A 25,218-nucleotide genomic window follows, 5' to 3' on the forward strand; every position below is an offset into this window, starting at 1 on the left:
TGAGAAAAATTTTCGTGAAATTTTTGTGGAATTTTTCGGACTTGCTGCCCAAATTTCAGGTCCAAGATAGCATTGAGCATTGACTCTCCACCTCTGCCACATCTATAATCGCCATGTTGGAACCAGGGTTTCCTCAAGTCAGTATTTGCGACTATAGCTGAGCGTGAAAGGCAGCTTTGCTGCAGAATTAGTGTAATTGAGGTGAAGCATATTGAAAATCTGAAGGGGTCATTTTCAATCGGACATTGCCTGTATTTATTCGTCATTGGAAAGCTCGAATAACAAGAGTTTCAGTGCGAATTGAAATAAATAGCAAACGGTATTAAAAAATACTTGAAGTTTTGAATGTTTGCATACCTCTAGTCATAACTCATTAAATTCGGGAAGCACAAACATTGGGTACAGGTGCGTAAATGTTACATTTTCTAATGCTATACCATAATACAGTCGACTTTCGTTCATTCAAACGTGAAGGGACCTCTCAATTTGTTGGCCATTTGCTGCTCATCTGACCTTTTAAAGAAATTGTGAATTGCCAACTTCATTGCTATAGGTATGTGCCTTAAGCACGAAGCTCTGTATAGCAGATGGGAAGCATCACGGTTTTGCATGCGTGTGCTTCATTTCAAATATTTGTTTATTTGGAAAGCCTTTTTCTTTGAAGGCCTCAGGTGCTTATTTTTCATTTTTAGACTGTTAGGATTATTTAAGCACACAAATTTTTACATGGTAGTGGGAAAGCAGCAGGTATTTCTTGGTGCGAACCTGCAAAAAGTATGAATTAACCGAAATGATGGAGTTTGAATTAAAAGGCTTTTGTATCGAAAGAATAGAAGGCCAACCAAAAAATTTAATTTTGTTTGAATTAACCGAAAGTATGAATTACCAGAGTTTGAATTATCGAGAGTATACTATACTCGCATAATAAGCACACACCCAGTTTGTTCGCAAGAAATATATTTTTATTTATTTCCACTCATAATAGGTGCACCCCAACCTAAATTTGGCCGTGTTCAGTAGTTCTGTACCGTATTAACCTCGTTTTAATTTGATGCCTGTCATGGATTTGTTCTCGGAAGCGCTTGCGAAGGATGGATTTGACAGAGTCGGGAAACTGGCATGGCAAAAACAAACACACTTTATCACACCAAATAAAACGGCAAACCGTAATCTAACACTCAGATTTCACTCCTCAAAATGAAACAAGTATGTACAGAATAATTGGCTATACAATTAAGCCTGCATATAACGAAATCGATAAATTCCTAGAAAAATTCGTTATAAAGAAGATTTTGTTATATGCAGGTACGAAAATTTGAAAAATAAACGTGCAAGTTAAACAAAAGGGGGACTAAAGCCAAAGCTAACCCAAAACACTCATTTTACAGTCAGAAACTGCATTACTATTGTGATAGCAATTACATGGTCGCTCTCAGCGGGTTTTTGCCATCGCCGCCATGTTCCGTAAGAAGTCCAAATTGATAACATGTCCCCACGCATCGCAACTTGCACGAGCGGGTAAAAGCGCGCGAACGCTGCTGAAGCAGAGATCAAATGAGTCGGCCCATCCCTATCGCCTGGAAAGTGCATAAGATAACATCTCCCGCGTGTTAGAACTGCCGTTGAATGCTCAAATAGAAATAAACCACCCGTCTTGAACGAGCATGAAACAACGAGGGGAGGGGGGGGGGGGAGAACTGATCGAGTAGCAATAATGAACTTTGATTTTAAGGGCGGTCATGACCGCTGGCGCGCTTGCCATCTCGGCGAGTATCAGTGCGTTTTCAACGCGAAGTGACTGTGTGAAAAGAGCACTTGTCCCTGGAGAAGTCGTATTCGCTCACACCAGCATTTTTTAGGAGTTCCGAGATATCAGATCGAAAAAAGTTGGCTGCCAGCTTTACTTCTTATAACAAAAAAATTTTTTGCTATCGCGCTCATTGCATTCCATTCAATGCGCTGTCGTGTTGTTGCCAGAACTAATCGGCTAATCGTGAATCGGAATTCGTTATACGGAGGTTCTTCATAAGCAGGTTTAACAGTACAAGGAAATTGTAGCTAACTTGCATCAAGACAAGTTCAGTCTTACTGTCCCTAGCCACAATGGCGTCTCGGTGGCTACTCTCGTGCTCTCTCGCAAAAGTAGAAGTGGTACAGCCTCGCAGTCATTGTCGTGGGCGCGCGTTCGCTTGACGAATAACTTGGTCTGCATAGCCGGTGCGTCGGTCCTTATCTGAATTTTCGGCCTCACTAGGCCCTGCTCGTCAAGGACTCTCCTGCTGACGCGTCCACTTGGCTCACTGGGGTTGCTTCCTTCCTAATGGGATGCGGGGAAGCTGCAAGCTCAGGAACTGCTGGGAAGGGTGCGGCAAGTCCGGGCAACCTCGCTCGTGACCATCTCCGAGGTCGGCGGCCGCTTCCCGAGCTTTTTGTGCAGACATCCTCAGAACCGGACGGTCATGCTGCTCACGTCTTTGTAGCGACGCTCATTTCCCACGTCTTCGCAGCTCGGTGTCCCAACACACGGAGTCAGTTCATCCTCGAGAATTTTTTTTTCTTGGCTCGGGTCATGTGCCATGAGCCTTTTTCCGACCAATCTCTTGCATCTACGTGCCTGGTGCGTGTGCACTCGGGTGACTCTCCTCTCCTTGTGCACCGTCACCGCGCTTTCGGGTTCAGCACGCACTTCGTGCCCCTCCTTTACTCATCACAATGCCCTTTCAAGTTAACTGGAGCAAGGACAAGAAAGAGATTGCAGCAGCGCTGTGCCAGCTGTGTCGTATTCACCGAGTGAGGAATTGGGGTAGTTGTCTGGGCGTTGGAGTAACCTTTGCATCGATGCGAGCGTGGCTCCGGCCACTTTCCAGTCACGCGCTCCGCAGGGAACGTGCGATCACATTCTGATCAAGGGCACTTTGAGTTTGCTGTCGGGAAAACAGTCGCTATAACAAATGCTACCTCGTTCGCAAATTTAAAAGCTTTCGGTTATGGACATGAGCTTTTGCCTTTGCTGCCACTACGCAGACTTGTACAAGCTCAGCGCACTTTTGTCACCCTTGATTTCCTAGCTTCATAGTAAACAACGTATCACGTGCGCTGATCTTTGATCAGTATTTGAGATTGATCTTTTCTTCATGTTGTCTCGAACCAATCTTCATGTTGTCTCGAACAAACTTTCTACGACAACATGCCGATCCATAGGCTTGGCCTAATCAGCATTTGTTGCTTTTCGGTGGTGATCGCGTGGGATCAAAGTTGTGTTTTGTATGGAATAAATGTAACTCTTTGTGGTGGCTTCGCTTGAAGGAAAGGGGGGGTATGGTTGACGCTTGTAACACTCAAATAGTAGTTTGTGATTTGATTGCAACGCCTGGGATATGGGCTGCGAGCTCGTGAAATGGAACGATCGATACTGTTCAGCGCACATGATTTCGGTCGTGATAATTTGTACAATCTAGGTGGCCTGAACGTAATTAGCGAATTTCTGTGATGATGTTCTCTATTGTCCTTCTTCTCCCCCCCCCCTTTTTTTCGATTGCGGGTCTTTCGATGTTGAAAGCAAACCGCATCGCATGCCTCGATTCTCGGGTCATGTGAAACTGCATGCTGCTCAACACATTTTACGCTAATGCAGCCTTGAGAGTTGTTTAGACTGTAGTGCAGATATTCGGGACTTTGGCGACTTACGTTATCAGCGGTCAATGTTATAGTCGGAAATAAAATTTTCGGAAATTTCATCACACGTTGAGTGCACCCCAAATTTGGAGTCTGATATTTTGGAGAAAAGGTGTACCTGTTATGCTAGTAAATACTATGCTAGTAAATACAGTACTACCATGGGAAAAGTGACTGTAGGAAATTTTGAGGGGCTCATCACCATTTATTAACCCCTAAAGGCATAATAAAGGCAATGCATAAGGAGGCTACACATTAGTGCCGTAATTATTTGTGTCACATGAAAGTGCAGCTAAAGGAATTCTTTTTTTCTTTACTATAATTCGCACATGTATATTTATTGTATTATATCAGCCCGAAAAATGTATAATGTATGGCGGCCATGGCTTATTTTCTCACATGCCTTCAGTTGAGAACCAGAAACCCGTTGCGGCATCATGAATGAATTTTGGTTGCCGCTATGTATTGGCTCAACAAAAGTCTCCCAACTCATCTTTATCACAGAACATCAACACGATTTTGAGCTGATGGTGGTTGGTGGTGAGGCTGGTAACTGCAAGCAGCTCCAGAAATTATGGTACTCTTTAAAACTTGTTACACTGGTGTGCTAGCTAAAAAAAAAGACAAAAATTTGGGGTAAGTGAGCGTGTAGGTAAGTTCCAGTTCTTTCACTGCGGATTGTTTTTGAGCTCTGCAATATCTCCAAACGAGTAGGGATGACCTTTTTTCTCACTACTCAAGATTGCTTGCAAGATATCGGCCTTCTTGGTGAGGTTTTCTTCCTGAACAGTCGATTGCTGCGAGATAATACAGAGCCTGTTGTTTGTGATTCCACTCCTGGGCCAACTGCGCCAAAGTGCGCCAAGCTGCGCCAAATCAGATTTACTGCGCCATCCTGATAATATCAATGAAAATTGCGCGAAACTGCGCAAAAATCGGATGTGTATCTGTGCATCTGTTGATGTGCAACATGTGCATCTTGTTCTCGGGGCCACCAAAGTCACAGTCACGTGGCTAGAAATATTCCACTAAATTAGCAGCGGTCGCGCGTGCGTCCTAAGTAATCCACGATGCTATGTTTGGTGCCGATGCTACTTCTGTTGTGCAAGTCTGCTTAATGGTGAAACGCGCTCTCCGCAAAGGCTCGTGACGTCTACCCGTATTTACTCGCATATTGAACGCGCGTAATAAATGCACCCCCTACATTCATCCGCCACAGTCCTGCTAACCGACACCTGGCGCCTCCTTACCCATTGGATCTCTTCCGTTTTTTATTACTTTGCCGACCCCCCTCAACCACCTCAGCTCGCTCCCTTTCCCCTTCACCTGTTGTGCCGTGCCCTATTGCTTTTCTTTCTATCTGTGCCCAGCACTTCCCCGTCTTATCTGTGCCCCACAGTGGGGTTCACCAGTGGTGGGAGTGTAGAGACATCGCTACCTGAGTAAACCGATGTCCGTTGCTTCCTGCTACCCCCCCCCCCCCTTTTTTAGCCTACTTAGTTTTTTCTTCGCTCTAACTGTCCCTTCATTCCCCGTTCTCCCGTGAGTATCAGTTGAGGTGTTCTTAAGCGAGAGACAGTTGTCGTGCACTCCACACCCTTTTTTCTTATCTTTTCACCTTTTTGTTAAAGAATCACCCCCCCCCCCCCCCCCAAAAAAAAAAAGCCGATCATGTACACGCGATTTTCGATCGACGATGGCAGGATTTGCTGTCACGAAGGGCATTCGTCGCTAGTCGCTATCACGTTGCTTGTTTCTGGAAAACCAGAAAAAATCGCTTGTCGTCTAGAGAAGATTGTGACGATTTCCGCAACATGGTAGCACCCAGATTCTCGCTTCGCTTGTTATCCACGTGTAGAGGCACTTCCCATGTAGAAGCGAGGCGGCGGCCGTATTTTGTCATTAATCTTATTATCGACAGTTTCTTTTTGTGCTTCGGGGGTAGCTTGCTGCAATGTCGGTTACTTGCTACCATGACCTTGTTGTGCTTGCTACAATGTTAACAGCGGCGTCACGGTCGTTGTGCGAGCTTGCCGCGAAGTTGGCAAAGTCGTAGCGCATGCTTTTGGATGCCCCCTCGAGATCATAGCAGATACCGCGCTTGCGGTTAAATGATTAGCCGCAAAACGTTTTTATGGCGTGCGCGGGCGGCCCGGGGACAGTTTGCAGAAGATAGCGCGGCCCGTGGACAGCTTGCAGAAGATAGCGCCATCAACCACAGTGCGACAAAGAAGCTGTTTCTAAGCTGTGCACACGTATGTAAATTGCAAAAGGCTAAGCGACCTAACTTTTTTTGCAATACTGCATTTTTTGTTCCTCCCGAAAATGTTTTCATAAAATTTACCCAACGTAATAAATGCACCCTCCAACTTTGCTCCGATTTTTTTTTTAGAAAGAAAAGTGCGTTCATTACGCGAGTAAACACGGTAGTTGAATCAGTGTGTGAAACTGTGGCGGTGATTCGTCGGTGGACTTCTTGATGTCGCGATCTAATTTTCTATGCTTTGCGTCCACAGAACACATGCACGGGTGGAAACACGTTGACACTGATCATTTAATATACTTTATTCATGGATCTTCATTCAGAAGTTCATTTTCGTAATGCCTTCCACTAGCACATCCGCGTTTGTAATTTCTGTTGCAGTAAAAACTCCTAAAACACCCTGCCATTTTGAAGTCGAGATTACTAGGGTCCGTATTCGAAATTTTTGTGTTCTTTTTTTAATGTTATCTCTTTATTAAAAACATGCTTCAGTTTTAAATTCATTTGATACAGTTTAATTCAGGAATTCAGTTTTAATACGCACAGTTTTCAATAGGGAGGCTATCGCTGGTGGTTCTGGGGTTAGAAGGCCCACAGTGAAGTGGCTACGCCTTGTTACACGTCCGCCTCTCGCTTTCCAGGGTCAAGAGTTGACGGCTAAAAAAATTAAACATCACGTCATCGCATTCATTGATTAGATTTTTTGAGGGGAGGGGCAGGGCGCAGATGCGTCGCTTAAAGGGTGGATTCGCGAGTGCGCTATCTCGAGGCCTGATGAGACATGCTCCTAAACTTTCTCTGCTACTATAACCTTTGCTTTACGTTTAAATAACTGACAGTGCGAAAACCGCTTCGGCGATTGGAGTGATCATTGTCCCTTTAGCCTGCATTTATCTTAGTTACGCGACATCGTGTCCAAAAGATACTGTTTGTTAGTTTCACTTTGGCTCTTAGTAATGAATGCGATAGCAACAGTCTGTTCGTATTGAGAGCACAAAATAGAAGGGTATAACAGCCGTCTTCAATGCCTGCCGAATTAGCACGAGTACCAGTGATCACACCCAAACTTCCTAGCCTTTTTTCTTGAAGGCTTTAGATGCTTATTTTTCATTTTTAAACTATTAGGATAATATAAGCATGCAAATTTTTAGAGTAGTAGGAAAGCAGCTGATATTTTCTGGTATGGACCTGCAAAAAGTATGAATTAACTGATTGATGGAGTTTGAATTAAGAGGTTCTTTAATATATTGAAAGAATAGAGGGCCAACCAGAAAATTGAATTTTGTTTGAATTAACCAAAAGTATGAATTATCGAAGTTCGAATTATCGCGAGTCTACTGTATTACAAGGTCTGCGACACGCAGCTACTGAGATAGCGATAGAACGGACAGTATTGACCTGCTGCGATATTTGTGTGACGGCCCACTGTACCGTGCATGCACATTTGGCATGCGAGTTGGTCATCCAAGTTTCACTCCAGGCCGAGCACAGATGAAAGGAGTGAGTTGTTAAATTAACATAGGGTTGACAAACTTCCAGCCAGCAAAATGTGCAGTGATGATCCAACTGTTATGAAAACCAGAGATCACATTGCTTATCCCTTGTTTTTTTCCTAGAGTTATTGCTCTGTCAGCTGTTGTGTTTAATCATGGGAGCATACCAGTGGCATAAATCCAGAAAAATCAGAGAGGGCACAAATCTTGCTGTGGTGGCCATTTTGGTTACTTAAATGCTATATGTTTTATTTTCATTTATATCGAAGTCAAAATCATGCTTCAAAATCAAATTGAAAAATGAGTATGTGTTCCCAGCTCATGCAGTTGTATGCAGGGTTCACGCAGGTCCTTAAAACCCTTGAAAACCCTTGAATTTGAAAAGTTTGTTTTCAAGGCCTTAAAAATTGCTAGAATTTTAGCTCATCCTCGAATTTCCATGGTTTTTTTAAAATAAACATTGTCGCACATTTCACAGCACTGTATTTGTGATGCCGTAAATGTAGTAGGTGGCATATGTAATGTGCCCATCACAAAAGAAACTAACCCCATGCAGTTTTGGAAACTCTGAAAAGGCAGGAGCAGGAGGATAAAAAGCAGAACAAGATCTGTTGCATTGAGGAGGAGGTCGATTTCAAATGTTTATGTAAGAAAAAGAAAAAGTAGAAACCGTTCTTGAGGAATTAACAGCTACAGCAGACTCGTATGCAGAAAAGGCAGAGGCAACTAGAGACTTGACATACCGTATATACTCGCGTAATGAATCCACCTTTTTTTCTTTTTCAGAAAAGTTGATGCAGATTCGGGAAGAGGGTTTATTACGTAAAAGAAAAAAAAAACGCACCAGATAACAGTGAAAATTTCCCCTGGCGGTTTTGCTTGTATTGGTTCGCGAAATGTGCGGTGAATTGTTTTTGTAGCCCGAAGTTCTTGCTTTCTCTTGTAATGAACACCTATGGATCGACGTGAAAGTGTCGTTCAGGAGGTCACTTTCCATGCTCTAGCGAATGCTTGACCATCTTTTGCGATTAAAACCAGCCGTGTAGATAGTGTACCGGCCAAACGCACCCTGCACAGCAGGTGTCCCCAACTAAGTTCACTATGACAAACCCTACAACAAAAACGCACCATCGGATGGCGGCGCACAAACATTGCGGGTGCACGACGTGCCGTCGGTGCGGTTCTGCTTTGCGTGGCCTCTGAGACAGGGGGGGGGGGGGGGGGGGGGCATGCCGTGTTTCTACGTTGCGGGCCCGTTGTCTCAGAGGTCATGTGCTTTGTTCTTTGCTGTGTTTTCTTGCTGCTGTGCTTTCGTGGCATTATAAGCAAGGATGTTTCTCCTGTATTCGACAGATGGCGCTCTGCTGCAAAAGGCGCGACTTGTAAATTTTGATTGCCGTCATCCGAGCTCCCGCTGCTCGCAACTGTTTAGCATGGTTGTTAAACTATATTTTGACTTTTATTACATCATTATTTTATAATATAATGGCTTTATTTAACATTGGTTCGATCGTCAATGGCACAAGTTATCATATTAAGTCAAATGAATAAATACATTAATTTTTTTTTCTTTTTAAAAGATCAATTTTGGGGGTGGGTTCATTCTACGAGTGGGTACATTATGCGAGTAAATATAGTACATCATCAAGTCAAACACCCTTAGGAAGACTGCCGAGACCAAGCAGCAGGAGACAGCGGGCATTCAAGAAAAGTGATTACCGGATTATTCAGGAATATTGAAAGAATTATTTATGCCGAAGTACTATTATCAAACGTTTTCTAGAAAGAAAGTTTAATTGCAGTCATCTTTTCGATGTCTACTCCAGCAGCGTTGCTCTTCTTTGATGAATTCTAATGATTTCAAGCCTCCATTCTCTCTTTTGAATATGTTAATTGAGTTTCTGACAGACGTTGTGGTCTTTGAAAGTTCACAGACATCGCCTTGAAAGTCCTTGAGTTTTTGACATGTAAACGAGCATGAACCCTTTGGATTATTCTATTGAGTGTTTTCATCGAATGGCAGAGCTGATTTGATAGTCTCACACAGGTGTGGGGCATTGAACACCAGTACACACCACAAAAAAAAAAAAAGCATTAAAGAAGTTGAAAGTGCTATGCTTAAAGCAGTTCAGACGTGTGATGTCTGAAAGAGAACATTCAAGTGGCAAGACTTGAGAGAGGTGTCCCTCCAGCCTGAGCACAAGGTTGGTCCGACTCCTCTGGCTCTCCCATTATTTATGCCACTGATTCAAAACACACACGTATGTATTGGAGGGTGTCTGCCAAACTGGGAAAACCAGGAATTCTCAATGATTCCTGCTAGTCTGGAACATCTTGGGGAGGGGGAGGGGGACAACGACAATTTGGGGAAATTTGCTGTAATTTTTTTAAGGGAATGAAAGTCTCTGCAATTCTGGCTTGGTATTTTGTGAACACATTTCTCAAGGGTTGTGCGATTATTCGAATGCTTCGAATACTTGTATTTACCTTGATTCGAATTTGCACTTTTTAAAATTTAAAGTATTTGAAATGAACAAATAGATGTATACTATTAGTTAGAATGTTACCCCTGTAAAGGTTGTTCACTGCAGTAAACGAGTGCTAAGCCATGACAGCACCTATTCAAGTGTATATCAGTTTGTGTGTAATCCCCTGCAAGGATAGTTTAATTGTAATAGGGGTGCTAAGCAATGAAAGCACCTATCCAGGGGAAATCTGCACTACCACAAAGCCCCACTTCAAAGTTAAATGAACATATTACCCTCACATCGATTTACCTTACCCATTGCATCGTTTAAAAATCTTGTTATAGTGGCTTATGTGCTCTAAATATACCGTCGAAAACGGTTATATCGAACCCACATATATCGAATTTTTCGGTATATCAAACTCGCAAGTTATCTCCTTGAAATTCCTTTGTAAAAGTAAAGAAATTCTCACATTTATATCGAACGATATTTTTTACCCGCCTTTGAAAGGTGCGCTTCAACACAAACGTACGCACGCATGCATGCGCGCGTGCACACATGCACACACACACGTGCACACACACACGTGCACACACACACACACACACACACGTGCACACACACACACACACGTGCACACACACACGTGCACACACACACGTGCACACACACACGTGCACACACACACACACACACACACACACACACACACACACACACACACACACTCTCTTTCTCTCTCTCTCTCTCTCTCTCTCTCCGTGGCACCGCGCGCTAGTTGGAAGGTGCGCTTTGGCACTCGCAGTGCCCGTCACAGTGCCCAGGGGCTCGGACTGCACCATCTCTTAACTTGCAGAACGGCTTTGTTTTTTTTTCTCTCTTTCTCTAGCTCATGCTTTCTCTGCATACTCGTCGGCTCGATTAGCAGGAACGAAGGAGCCGACGTTTTCTCCTTTCGCCTTTTCTGTTATTTTTTTGTCGTTGTTTTGCGAGTTCTGATCAGCCAATCACAGCTCGCGCCTTTTGCTGTTGCCTTCGCAGGTCGCCATCGCTTCGCGAGCGCTTTGTTGCTTCCACTATCGCGTTGCCTACATACCACGCTACCACCATATGTGCAGCATTCTTCTTTTGTATGCGTGGTGTGTAAAGTGGCTGTGGACTCCTTGAATTGTGTACTTCTCGTGTAGCCATGGCCAGCGTCAAGAAACGCAAAGCCCTTGACTTTGCGACGAAGACGAAGTTGAAGGCTATTCAATGTGTCAAGGCGAGCGAGAAATGTTCGACCGTCGCGGATGACTTTGGAATACCACGGAGCACTCGAGTACCTTGTTGAAAAACAAGGCAGATATCAAGGCAAAGGCGGCGGAGCCGCAAACTATGGGAGCCTGTCATGTACGGACTTTTGCCCCCGGGAATGTAAAAAAGGCACTCTATGCCTGGTTTTTAGAAGTGTACACGAAGAATATTCTGGTGGATGGCCCAATGCTGATCGCAAAAGCCAAATGGTTTGCCGCTGCACTTGGTGAAACAACTTTGCCGACAACATTGGGTGGCTTCACCGATTTAAGCAGCGCTACAACATCGTTGGCAAAACCAATTCTGGCGAAAGCGAAGCTGTCAGCAGCCAGGACATCCAGCTGTGGATGACGAAAAAGTGGCCGGAAATCTCCGTGAAGTTTTCTCCCGCGGAGATCTTCAATACCTGGCGAGATGTGAAGAGAGACACAGTGGTAAACTGCTTCCGCAAGGCAGGCTTTGAGACGGCGAAACTTGCGGAAACCGATTCAGATGACGACGAGCGCATAGACGACACGTTTCCCGAGTTGACGTGCCGCTGCCCGGCAGCAGTTCTGCACGAAGTGTCTGCAAACGACTTCGTGGAAGCCGGCTGCAATATCCAGGCAAACAGCTCATATGACAAGAAGGATCGTCTGGACAAGGCGCTGGCTACATGCATATACTCTGCCGCTGAAGTGGCGGCAGCGTTCGACATCATTCGCGATTGTCTTGGCCGCATGGAGGGAACTAGGCTGTCGCACGTGGACAACCTTGACAAGATCGAGACTAGCGTCTTCAACATTTCAAAAACGAAAAATCAGGCCAAGATTAGCGTTTTTTTTTCATGCAAATAAATCATTCTTTGGCGGCGTGTGTGCGTAATTAGTTGTTATTTTTGAATGCGCTTATTGTAGCTGATGATCGTCTACAGGTAAGCTCACGTAACCTCTATTGCTTTATATCAAATTTTTCATATATCGAACTAATTCGGGATCCCCTTCGAGTTCGATATATCTGTTTTCGACTGTAGTTAGTAAATTTTATAACGTAACATGTTTTACAGGCTACCATTTGCATTCTACCGAAAGTCAAATTCTGCTGTTTTTCAAAGTTGTTTCGACTTCCTTTGAACGAAAAAGATAGGCATTAGCCCAGGCCTGGTTTCAATTTCTAAAATATCTGTTGCAGGTTAGTTGGGTAATGATAAATATGACCATGGCCACTAAATTTGCACAGATATGATATTTTGTTCTTGAAATGCATATAGTATCAAATTGATATTTGAAGAGGCATTGTTGTGAAAGAATGAATTCAACCCTATTTATATTTATTTTCTGGTCAAGTTTATCTGACTGAAGGTCCTCCCTATTGCTCATCCTTCTGCCCAAAACATTTGTTATTTCAATAACCTGATTCTTATCATCATGAACATGCTTCACCCAAACCTAGTGTGCTGGTATTCGCATAATGGTATATACATTGAATAACTTTCCATTTTGTGTTCATAATAATGAAATCCAATGTGTTAATAATTCATGTGTAATTGCCGAGGATTGACCTACGGTATCGAGCTCCAAACACAATACTGTGAGAATTGATGTGCCAGTATGAATTGTCTGCAAGTGTACAGTGCTCTAAACTCGTCTAACCTAAGTAGCACTAGTTAACTACAATCAATAGGGGGCTAATGATCTTGACAAAGGCAGAATGAACAGATAAGGGCCAAGTATATTAGTCTAGGTTATTTGAGCTTAGTACTTTGTAGTTAACGTCTTGTTATCTAATACCTATGAGCCATATACAGCGCACATACAAGAACATATACTGCAGATATGTGCTACAGATCTGGAAAATAACATGCATGATTGAATCTCCAAATGTTGTTAACGTTCCACTTGAGCATAGTCGAGATTCAATGTTGAATGTAGGGAAATATGAGTGTGTTTTGCTGTCTGTAATTTATACAAAATTGATCTTGAGTAATAATTTACTCTTTTGTCTTTTAGGACCTATCACACCACAGGGAACAGGATTTGTGGCAGTGCAGCAAGTTCATGAACAAACGGTATGCTAGTTTTTTTTCCATATTTTAGCATAATTTTTTTTATAATGCACTGTAGGCCAATTGTGTTGATTCCCCCCCCCCCCCCTTTTTTGCACCCCTCAACAGTGGGTAATAGATTTTTGAGACTTGGTGGATATTTCTGATTTCATAAATGCCCAGTCAAGGTTCCCATAGCACCAATGAATTGTCCGGACTGATTTTTTTGACGACCAGAGTTCAATATTCCGGACCGAATCGCTCATTTTAAGCTATGCTGTTCGATATTAAAAGCCGTCATGTTGGATTTTTGGTTAGCTTTGTCGAGTTTGGTTTCAAGTGGATATTTATCCGTAGCGGCAGACGGCATATGCATTGCACATTCACAGGACACTTTTTGACCTCCGAAATTGCTTGCTGCAAGTCCCAGCGCTAATGGGTGATGCGTTGGCATTGTTTTAATCTCTGAAATGTAATTTAGTTCCAGTAGCAAATTGACCAACACAGAAAAAGTTTGATTGCAAGCGCAGCTGACCACGGGACCCGATCGTCCTCTGGAATGCTGACCGTACAACAGCTTGCCCAGAAAGTTGTTCGTGATGACGCGGCTAGTGATCACGTCAGTGTTGTCCGACTCTCAGGCCGCTCGCTTGTTTATAAAAGTATTACATTACAAATTAACGGCTCGACCGAATTCGGTCGAATTTCGCCAACTTCACTGTTAACGTACAAGAATCAACCCACACAAAACAGATTGTGGTTGAAAATTCGGTGTCATGATCTCTTTAAGCGACAGCCCAGAAGCGCCTACGTTCACTGCCAGAATTGCTGTAGCATAGCGAAGTGTGCATTGCTTGCAGAAAGCTCGTAATCACTGCGTTGGCCTAACAGGCTACTCGTCTCATCTGTGCACAGTCTGAAGCGGAGTGGGCTTTTTCTACAGCAAACGGATCGGTAGGCATGGGGTGCGCAGACTAGGGCGAAGTGCTTCACGCAACTAGCCAGTAGATTTGACTCTCTGTGGTCGTTCTGTGTTTAAAAAAAAACTCAGTTTTCGCTTACAAGTAGATCGTGAAACACATACGTATTGCAGACAGCCGAATATGTCCATTCTGTCGCTGTACCATGCTGTATATACTGGACCCCACAGTAGTTACTAAATGCTCTTTGGCGTCGCCACCGCGTGTGCCATCTCATGGTTGGGTAGGAGTGACAAAAACTTTTCTGCACTTCAGCAAAAAGTCAGAAAGGGCTTTGTGGTGAGCACTCTAGACAATATTTTCTGTGGCACTGCATTTGTTTCTTTGTTGGCAAAGATGGCGCACGTTCGAAGGTGCAAATTTGTAGCTGGGGGCAATGCGTAGTAAGTTTAGTGCATAGTTATGTCACCATCCCCAGCAGGTATATATTAACGAGGTTTCACTGTACTACTTTTTTGTATGTAACCGGGTTTAAGCATTATCTCTCTAAGTGGTTTAAGGTTGACAGCAGCAGTATGATGTGCTATATATACAACCTTCCATGAGATGATCCCATGATCAACCGACGTTTTTTTGGCATTAGTTGCCTTACGTTATCCACATTTGTATCTTTTCCTTGTGGGGGTGCTATCACACCCTGTAATGTCGTTTGCACCTCATGAGACACACGTCTCGCAGATAGGCCACATTTAGGATTAACAACTGTTGAGCGGCCAGTGGCGTTGTGCTTGCACGCGTTTATAATTGTCATCATTATTATAATTGGCACGGAGCACCAGCAGTGACTCCTGGCGGCGAGGCTGGGTAGCGGCACATAAGGCATGAGCTGCTCTTTTTGACACGCGGTGGCTGGCGTGCATGGTCGTCTCCTGACAGGGTTATGCGGGGTGCGGCAACCTCAAGCTGTCTCCCGTGGGTCCCTAGCAGTGATTGGCAACGCCGCCTTCTCGTTAACTTGTGTTTGTTCTTATGTTGATTGAGTGTATTGGAATATTGTGTAAGGTTGTGTTTAGCCTGTTATCACTAGTTAAATATTTGATTCAGCTGATGATATCATGGATTTAGAAGTAGTTAAATCAATGTTTTGTTTGTTTTGATTCGACTGTGTCTGCTGTGTCCGTTCGTTCCGAGTGCGGCTCTCATTATGAGACCCTTCCCCCCATCCTCCTTCATGCTGTGATGCTATGCATCAACAAAATCTGGGCTTGAGCTAGTTGTGTGTGTGTACTGTTATACAAAAAACGAGCAAAGAGGTTGTGGGAACCTTTATTAGGTTATTATGGGAACCTTTATTATCCTTTTATTTTAACAGAAAGGAACGAAATACTGTAAAGTATGGGGCCAAAACACGTTGGTGGGCTAGTTGGTTTGAATCCATTAAGAGTGAGTAAGCGCAAAACAGACAAGGACGTAGAAGAGACAGACACATACAGAGCGCTACTTTCAACTGATCTTTTATTTTCGCACGAACCGATAAATATATACCGAGCGAGCGGAAATAACATAAACATAAAGAACATATCGCGGAATCACATCGTAGAACCAAGCACGTGTAAATTGCACTACATAGTAAAAGAACAAGTCACTGTGTCGAATCAAGGTAATGAAGTTCTTTTTGAGAAAGCGATACTGATGGTTGGCTAACGCACATGTCAGATAATTTCGCGATTTCGTATGCCTCCATAATCTCCCTTGTCATTTTGCCAGGAGCCTTAGATAGAATTTTAGTTTTTTCGAAGAGGGGTATACATCCACAATCTCGGCAATGGATGCCCAAATGGCCCGAGATTGCTTTCGTGACATTATAATGATGTTCTTTCAATCTCTGATTGATACATCGGCCAGTTTGACCAATATAGGTTCTTCCACAAGAAAGCAGAATAGCATAAACAACATTGCGAATGCAGTTCACAAAAATTGTTCGATGATTAATAAGGCAGGTGTTTGCACTGTTACACTGTGAATTAACGCGTCGACACAACCTATGTAGACGTTCGGGAGCTGAAAAGATCACATCCACTCCTGCCTTTCCCGCGATCCTTCTGAGATTATGCGATACACCATGCAAGTACGGAACGACGGCCACTTTTTTTGCTGTACGACCATTACTGCCTTTAGGTGGGTGTTTTAGCTTCCTGCTCAAACCCTCTGCGACAGAGCTCAGCACACAAATTGGGTAACCAGACTCTGCTAAGCGCTTGGCTTGATTCAGAAAACTGCTTTCAACTTTGTGATTACAGGACTTCCTAAGAGAGTTATTAAAACAGGATTGCACAACGGCGCGTTTCACGAGCTTTGAATGGGCGGAGGAAAACGGCAGGACGGGCTTATTGCCCCTTGGCTCATAACTCCAACACACTTTCTCAGATGAAAAGTAGATACCTAAGTCCAAAAACCTAATGAAATTGCCCTCGGGCTTTTCATGCGTCAAGACCAATGGAGAAAGGGTTTCCGTGAAAGTGGTTACAATTTTTGAAACCTCATTGTCGAAACTACATGAGTCATTGTTTAAAACAATTAAGAAATCGTCGACAAATCTAAACACACGTACAACATCAGGGTGATTTTTGAGGCGATCATAAAGGGCCTGGTCGTGATAGGCTAAGTACAAGTCACTTAAGCAAGGGGCAATACAAGAACCAATACAGATTCCATTCTTCTGTTTAACAACAGTACCATCCCATGAGGCGTAAGTGGAATTAACATACAAATAAAGAAGTTCCAAGAACTGATCGCAAGTCAAACCGGAGGCGTTTTGAAAACGTACTGATCCAAACTTGTCTAGGCAACGGCCTACACATGTCATAAGGTCATCTTGAGGGAGAGAATAATAAAGATCCTTCAGATCAATAGAGAAGGCTAAAAAGTTTCTGTCATGATTGTTTTTAAAGAAATCCACGACATGTTCAGAGTTACTTACTAAAAATGGATCTTCGACTGGCAAAAGCTTCAAAAACTTCTTTAAAAATACTGCTACATGTTTCTGCCAGCTAGCGTTTTCCGACACTATCACACGGAACGGGAAACCCGGTTTGTGCGTTTTTGCTGAAAAAAATACATCAAGATGATTCTTCGTGCTTTTTTCAATGGATCGAGACAAATGATCGAGCTTGAAGCTTTTGCACAAGTTTTTTGCGTCGTTTTGAACTTTCTTAAGGGCCACGTCTTTATGAACCCTAAAAGTAGACGAAATAGATTCATGAGCTTTTGAATTATACCTAGTCCGATCTAAAACCACAAAACCACCTTCCTTATCCGCGGGAACAAGTGTGAGCGAATGCTCCTTCATATACTTAACAGTTCTGAACAAGGAAAACTTTCCTGCTAAGGAACGGGAACGCATAAGTACATCCACACCTTCCGATACACACCTATCCGACTCGGCGTCAGGCACTTGCTTGGAAACTTGTCGCACCATTCCCAACAGTTCGGGAGCAGATTTCTTGGGTTCAACAGCGAACTTTGGCCCAAGTTCCAGTACCTCTCGAATGTTGTCTGGTAGCGTGGTGTTGCCGATGACTTTCACCTGGCTTTTCGGCACAGGGGTCTTCTTACGAAGGCTCTGCCTCAGGCCTGGCAAAACGTGATTCCATAGGAATTCCGTCGTGCGGTTGATGATCCGTGAAAAGTGAGCCCAAGCGTTTTCAGATCCTGTAGTCTTCAGGCGCAGTCTCAAGATATCTCTGTACATTCGCACTTGTCGATGCCATTCCGAGCGCATTAGATTGCACTCTAATGCGCTCGGAATGGCATCGACAAGTGCGAATGTACAGAGATATCTTGAGACTGCGCCTGAAGACTACAGGATCTGAAAACGCTTGGGCTCACTTTTCACGGATCATCAACCGCACGACGGAATTCCTATGGAATCACGTTTTGCCAGGCCTGAGGCAGAGCCTTCGTAAGAAGACCCCTGTGCCGAAAAGCCAGGTGAAAGTCATCGGCAACACCACGCTACCAGACAACATTCGAGAGGTACTGGAACTTGGGCCAAAGTTCGCTGTTGAACCCAAGAAATCTGCTCCCGAACTGTTGGGAATGGTGCGACAAGTTTCCAAGCAAGTGCCTGACGCCGAGTCGGATAGGTGTGTATCGGAAGGTGTGGATGTACTTATGCGTTCCCGTTCCTTAGCAGGAAAGTTTTCCTTGTTCAGAACTGTTAAGTATATGAAGGAGCATTCGCTCACACTTGTTCCCGCGGATAAGGAAGGTGGTTTTGTGGTTTTAGATCGGACTAGGTATAATTCAAAAGCTCATGAATCTATTTCGTCTACTTTTAGGGTTCATAAAGACGTGGCCCTTAAGAAAGTTCAAAACGACGCAAAAAACTTGTGCAAAAGCTTCAAGCTCGATCATTTGTCTCGATCCATTGAAAAAAGCACGAAGAATCATCTTGATGTATTTTTTTCAGCAAAAACGCACAAACCGGGTTTCCCGTTCCGTGTGATAGTGTCGGAAAACGCTAGCTGGCAGAAACATGTAGCAGTATTTTTAAAGAAGTTTTTGAAGCTTTTGCCAGTCGAAGATCCATTTTTAGTAAGTAACTCTGAACATGTCGTGGATTTCTTTAAAAACAATCATGACAGAAACTTTTTAGCCTTCTCTATTGATCTGAAGGATCTTTATTATTCTCTCCCTCAAGATGACCTTATGACATGTGTAGGCCGTTGCCTAGACAAGTTTGGATCAGTACGTTTTCAAAACGCCTCCGGTTTGACTTGCGATCAGTTCTTGGAACTTCTTTATTTGTATGTTAATTCCACTTACGCCTCATGGGATGGTACTGTTGTTAAACAGAAGAATGGAATCTGTATTGGTTCTTGTATTGCCCCTTGCTTAAGTGACTTGTACTTAGCCTATCACGACCAGGCCCTTTATGATCGCCTCAAAAATCACCCTGATGTTGTACGTGTGTTTAGATTTGTCGACGATTTCTTAATTGTTTTAAACAATGACTCATGTAGTTTCGACAATGAGGTTTCAAAAATTGTAACCACTTTCACGGAAACCCTTTCTCCATTGGTCTTGACGCATGAAAAGCCCGAGGGCAATTTCATTAGGTTTTTGGACTTAGGTATCTACTTTTCATCTGAGAAAGTGTGTTGGAGTTATGAGCCAAGGGGCAATAAGCCCGTCCTGCCGTTTTCCTCCGCCCATTCAAAGCTCGTGAAACGCGCCGTTGTGCAATCCTGTTTTAATAACTCTCTTAGGAAGTCCTGTAATCACAAAGTTGAAAGCAGTTTTCTGAATCAAGCCAAGCGCTTAGCAGAGTCTGGTTACCCAATTTGTGTGCTGAGCTCTGTCGCAGAGGGTTTGAGCAGGAAGCTAAAACACCCACCTAAAGGCAGTAATGGTCGTACAGCAAAAAAAGTGGCCGTCGTTCCGTACTTGCATGGTGTATCGCATAATCTCAGAAGGATCGCGGGAAAGGCAGGAGTGGATGTGATCTTTTCAGCTCCCGAACGTCTACATAGGTTGTGTCGACGCGTTAATTCACAGTGTAACAGTGCAAACACCTGCCTTATTAATCATCGAACAATTTTTGTGAACTGCATTCGCAATGTTGTTTATGCTATTCTGCTTTCTTGTGGAAGAACCTATATTGGTCAAACTGGCCGATGTATCAATCAGAGATTGAAAGAACATCATTATAATGTCACGAAAGCAATCTCGGGCCATTTGGGCATCCATTGCCGAGATTGTGGATGTATACCCCTCTTCGAAAAAACTAAAATTCTATCTAAGGCTCCTGGCAAAATGACAAGGGAGATTATGGAGGCATACGAAATCGCGAAATTATCTGACATGTGCGTTAGCCAACCATCAGTATCGCTTTCTCAAAAAGAACTTCATTACCTTGATTCGACACAGTGACTTGTTCTTTTACTATGTAGTGCAATTTACACGTGCTTGGTTCTACGATGTGATTCCGCGATATGTTCTTTATGTTTATGTTATTTCCGCTCGCTCGGTATATATTTATCGGTTCGTGCGAAAATAAAAGATCAGTTGAAAGTAGCGCTCTGTATGTGTCTGTCTCTTCTACGTCCTTGTCTGTTTTGCGCTTACTCACTCTTAAAGTATGGGGGTCACAGTCATGCGGTTGGTGTAAAATCTTGTTTATAATTGTTGTAGGTTTTCCTAATCAACAGAAAGGAACGAAATACTGTAAAGTATGGGGGTCACAGTCATGCGGTTGGTGTAAAATCTTGTTTATAATTGTTGTAGGTTTTCCTAATCAATTCACATTATGCAGGCAAGCTTCAGGATTGCTGCCACAGGGGTGATCCTCGACCTAGATCGCTCAACACAGATTGTTAAGAAGCTTAAATTGACTGGAAATCCTTTCAAGATCTATAAGAAGACTGCCTTTGTCAAGGTGATACTTTTTGCTCTTTTTGTTTACTGTTTCTTCTACACTGATGCTATCAAGGGGAACCAAAAATCAAAACGCTAAATGACAAGAAGAAAGCTGGGGTACACATACTGCAGGCAGCGCCCAGGATCAGTGCATGTCCTGTTTTCTGCACTCAGCCTGACCTGTTTTCATTTTTCAAATTGTGCCATACTATGCGGGCTCACTCTAACTATTCCTGAGACCAAAGTTGTCATATTCATATCAAATGCAAGCGGTGTAAATATTAAAAACATTGTGAACATGAATAAAATTTTTTATTGAAAGTTCATTCGATGAGAAAAATTAATGTTTCAAAATTTCAATTTCAGCTATGTTCGTGTAAGTCCATCTGGAGGTTAGCAGTTTCCCTCCCCCTCCCCCCCCAACCAAACAAAAAGTAGTCTACTTTAACCATGTTTTGGCAGTGCACTCACTGGAAAAAAAAAAAAAATTGTCTGAGGTTAAAGCATCTGTTAGCTTGTAGTGTACACTTATCCTGAAGGAGTATGGCCGCTAGTGTGGGTCCGGTCTTAGCGAGCCGCAGGGCCACGGAAATTGTTGTCTCACGTGACCAACGCCGCTGCACACCCGCGGTCGGACAGCCAAGGCGTTGAGCGCAGCGTGGCAAGAAAAACAGTGCTGCTGTCAAACAAGTCACAACAAGCCGCAGCGAGCTGCGGTGACACCAAAAACGCAGTACAGAGCCTGTTGATTGATTGATATGTGGGGTTTAACGTCCCAAAACCACTATATGATTATGAGAGACGCCGTAGTGGAGGGCTCCGGAAATTTAGACCACCTGGGGTTCTTTAATGTGGACCCAAATCTGAGCACACGGGCCTACAACATTTCCGCCTCCATCAGAAAAGTACAGAGCCTGTTGCAAAAGGGCAGCGAGAAAGCAAACGAGGCTTATCCTAGCCACGTGTGAAAAGTACACCGCAAAGGGTGCTGCGAGCACGTCTTCGTGGGCAAAAGGGATCCACGATGACACGCTGCTGAGGGAAACGGGCCCTCGCGACTATGCTGCGTTGCTTTCACAATCGGGGATAACAAGGCCCGATCGCTCGAGCGAGGGCAAAATTCGCTTGCACGGCTTCGAAAGGTACGAGTTGGCATAGTAGGACCACACGCGAAGACATCGCACCGCTCTTCGGACTAGCGTTCGAAAGGGGAAACGAAAGGTAAGCGTTCGCCACGGGCACAAGGCGCCGTTGACAAGTCCAAGCGAGCTTCAAACAAAGGAAGCGGACGGAGGGGAAAGAAATGCGTGCTCACTTTTCGTAGTCCCGGAGAGGTTCTCTCACTCCCAACGCGCGCGCACAAAACGTCCCGAGAGACTGAGCGCAGCGTCACAGTCGACATTCGGGCGAGAAGGGTCAACGTCAAGGGTCAACCCCGGAGCCGTCGGACCGCAGAGAAGGGGAGAGTCATGTTAGGGCATGAGAAGGGCAGAAATAGGCGGCAAAGCCCACGTCATGGTGGCAGGCTAGCCTCAATTCCCACAGTTCTCTCTCCTAAATTTGCCCTTTACCGGTCTGCAAAGGCAGCCGGACGTCACCCATGCAGTCAAAATGACACTGCTATGAACAACAGCTAACCTCAGTCCAGCCCTGTAACTGCTGCTAAAAGAATTGATGAAAGCAGAAACAATAATAAAGGGAACACATGACAGTAAAAAATATTTGCAAAAGGGAGCATAGGAAAGTAAGACTGGCGTTTCGTGGTGGTGAGGCGGGATAGCATCCATGGCGCGGAGGGGCAGCAAAGCATGATAATGTCCGCTGGGTGCGATGCCCGTGTGCGAGGTAAGAGGCACAGAAGGGACTCTCTGATGGCTCGTTGCTGTTGTCGATGATTAGTCGAGTCCAACGAATGCCGCTTCGGTGGTGGTTTGGAGGTCTCGAATTTTATGCTGGATTCTCCAGGAATCACGGAGGCCAAACCGAAATTAGCTGCCAGAAATACTTGCGTTGGCAGGCAGCATGAATGGCTGCTTCGTCAGCTGGCCTCGCACAGGAGCCATGGTGGATGGGCAGCAAGGCTTCTCGGCGACGGCCGAGAGCAGGGCACAGCGTCAGTAGGTTAGAGCTCCGAGCACCTAGTGTCTACGTTGATGGGATGAAACCACGACGTGCACTCATCCTGGGCACACACGGAAGTGTCACGCACGTACACACGCACATAAGCAAGCATACACCCACTGCCGGCGACTGCGCGAGCAAAGGCGCAAAGCGTCCTTCATCCCTCTCCCCACGCATAAGCTCCAATGTTGACAACTACCTTCACCGATAGATTAAATACAGCACAAAAAGTGTTAAACAGGGCAAAAATGACACTAAATATTAGACCCAAAAAACACAAAATAAAATACAATGAACACCCAAACAAGCCTCAATTCCCACAAGCTCCACTTTTTTTTTTCACTGGGAACGTATACAGTCGATCCCGGATATGTTGAACTCGAAGGGGATCGCGAAATAGTTCGATATACCGATAATGCAAAATACAAATTATGCATAAGTAAGGCCTAAAATAAAGCATTGCAGACCTCTGAAACATAACGATTCGCTCACAGTGTAATGAAGAACAAAGCGTGAACTGCAAGTTACTGCACTTTATTTCGCATGAAAACAGTCTCTAAACTTGCCTTGCTTCTGGAGCGCCATCAAGTTCTAGTCATCCTCAATATCATTGACCCTTTTTAAATAAGTAAATTGAGCTCCTTCGGCTTCAACAGCATTGATTGAAGCAGAACGCCGATGCAAGCTTTGTAGCGCGGCAACAGGTTGGTTAGCAGCGGCAGTGATGTCGTTGGCATATTCATAATTGCATGGGTACACCTCTGCGGCACTGGACACTGCAGCCATGATATCAGCATTGATGCAGTCCGAAACAGCTACTTGGTCATTTGCGCCAATAAGTCGCCCACAGTCCGAGATTTTGCCCAGAAACACTGATAAGTTGCCAAATTCACCGAAGCACCGTACGCCAGCGATCATGGCGCTACCGAAATCGTAACCTGGCCCACAAGGAAAGTTTAGGGCAGTGCTTTACTTGACGTCGCTCCAAGCACCAGCAATAATTTTTATTGCTACGTGCGGGTCAGCGTTCAGTTCCAACTCCCGAATGAGGATTTGTCGGGAATGAGGCGGGAAGTTCACAAGTCTAGAAAGCGCAAAAGACAACGTCGAGTTTCCACAGTTGACATGTTGAGGATATCAATATCACTTGTGTCATTGTAGCTGGCAGCCGCTGCATTTAGCTGCTTTGATGCAAAGAGCTACAAAAAACGTAGCCTCCGAGACGTGCATTTGAAAACTGAGAACAAAAAATACGCCAAGAGGTTGCACATTTTGAAGGCCGTGCTTTTCAAGCTTGTGGGCCATTGTGCGCTAACAAACAAAGAAGGGACTGCAAACATTGCAACAAGGTCACCGAATCACTTTGCATTTTCTCATTTGGGTGTCGTCAGCAATCGGTCTTTTTGAAAAAAAACTACGCCTGCTCATTAAGACCTACAGATCACGCATCAAACATACTGGTGCACTTGCAAGCGCCACGCAACAAACCAGATTAGCGCGATGGAATAATACCGCCTTTTCATCACCTGCACACGCAAACGGATGAGAACTTTCTAGAACGCGTCCAAAAATGGATTAATATATGCTAAGAAAAATGCACTTTCTGGGCTTCGGCGTGACACAGCGTTCAATATAGCGGATGTCCCGCTGTGTGGGACTTCGATATATGGGTGCACAGGTCCCATACTTTTGCATGGGAATTTCAAGGCGATTTCTCAACTGTTCAATATAGCCAATAATTCGATATATCCGAGTATCATATATTTGGGGCTGACTGTACTTCAAAGAAAAAAATTCGTTTGAGTTTAAAGCTCCTGTTAGCTCCACTGTTTTTTTTTTTCGGGGAACATATTATACTTTAGAGAAATGGGTATAACGTCTTTCCACTTTGGGATCATGAAGTGCAAGCTTTGTGCTCAGGATATTGCTTCAGCATTATCCTGAGCACAAGTACAGTTCAGGACATGACAACATTGCTTTTTCAGTATGACCTTTTGATAATGAGCTATTTTACATGTTGCGCATGAAACGAACACGCGGGGACCGTGGCTGGGCTAAGACAAACGTTTATTGCCATAGCACGGGTTAATGTAGTGTTGTGCGAGAGGGGTTACGGGGAAGGGAAGGAGAAGAAGCAGTGGTGATAACGGCGGCTTTGGCTGGCGTGACGTCATGGATACATCAGCGCACAGCCTCAATGCCTGTTGCACAGTAACCTCATGAAAAATGTGGAATGAAAAAAACTTTGTGTAGCAAATAAAAAAAATTCTGTAATTGTCATGCCCTGAATCAGACATCTTAGAATGCATAGCACTTTAAATGAGTTTCCGATTATGTTTTTTTGAGCGAGTCATTCGGAACAAGACCGGAAAGAGAAATGTATTGTAGATCAAAAAGTTGTACATCGAAAAGCTTAAAAATATATTCGCAACAATATGTTCATGAAACTTCAAGATTAGCACTAAAAAATAATTTCCAACAAGCCAGTTTGTTTTCATCAAAATCTATAAGAAATAAGAAAGTTGCTAACAAATGCCAC

The 25,218-nt window shown here is 44.0% G+C and overlaps 1 protein-coding gene across 3 annotated transcripts in view; it reads left to right on the forward strand.

Moving 5' to 3' along the window:
* LOC119161430 (ribosome biogenesis protein BMS1 homolog) overlaps nt 1–25,218 on the forward strand; it is a 166,620-nt gene that overhangs the window by 116,567 nt on the left and 24,835 nt on the right. For all 3 annotated transcript variants that reach the window (XM_075879293.1, XM_075879295.1, XM_075879294.1), the window contains 2 exons: nt 13,184–13,242; nt 20,455–20,577. In XM_075879293.1, the coding sequence (XP_075735408.1) occupies nt 13,184–13,242; nt 20,455–20,577 (182 nt within the window). The remainder of the gene's footprint in view (nt 1–13,183; nt 13,243–20,454; nt 20,578–25,218) is intronic.

Source organism: Rhipicephalus microplus, chromosome X (assembly GCF_043290135.1).
Source record: "Rhipicephalus microplus isolate Deutch F79 chromosome X, USDA_Rmic, whole genome shotgun sequence".
In the NCBI taxonomy this organism is placed as follows: domain Eukaryota; kingdom Metazoa; phylum Arthropoda; class Arachnida; order Ixodida; family Ixodidae; genus Rhipicephalus; species Rhipicephalus microplus.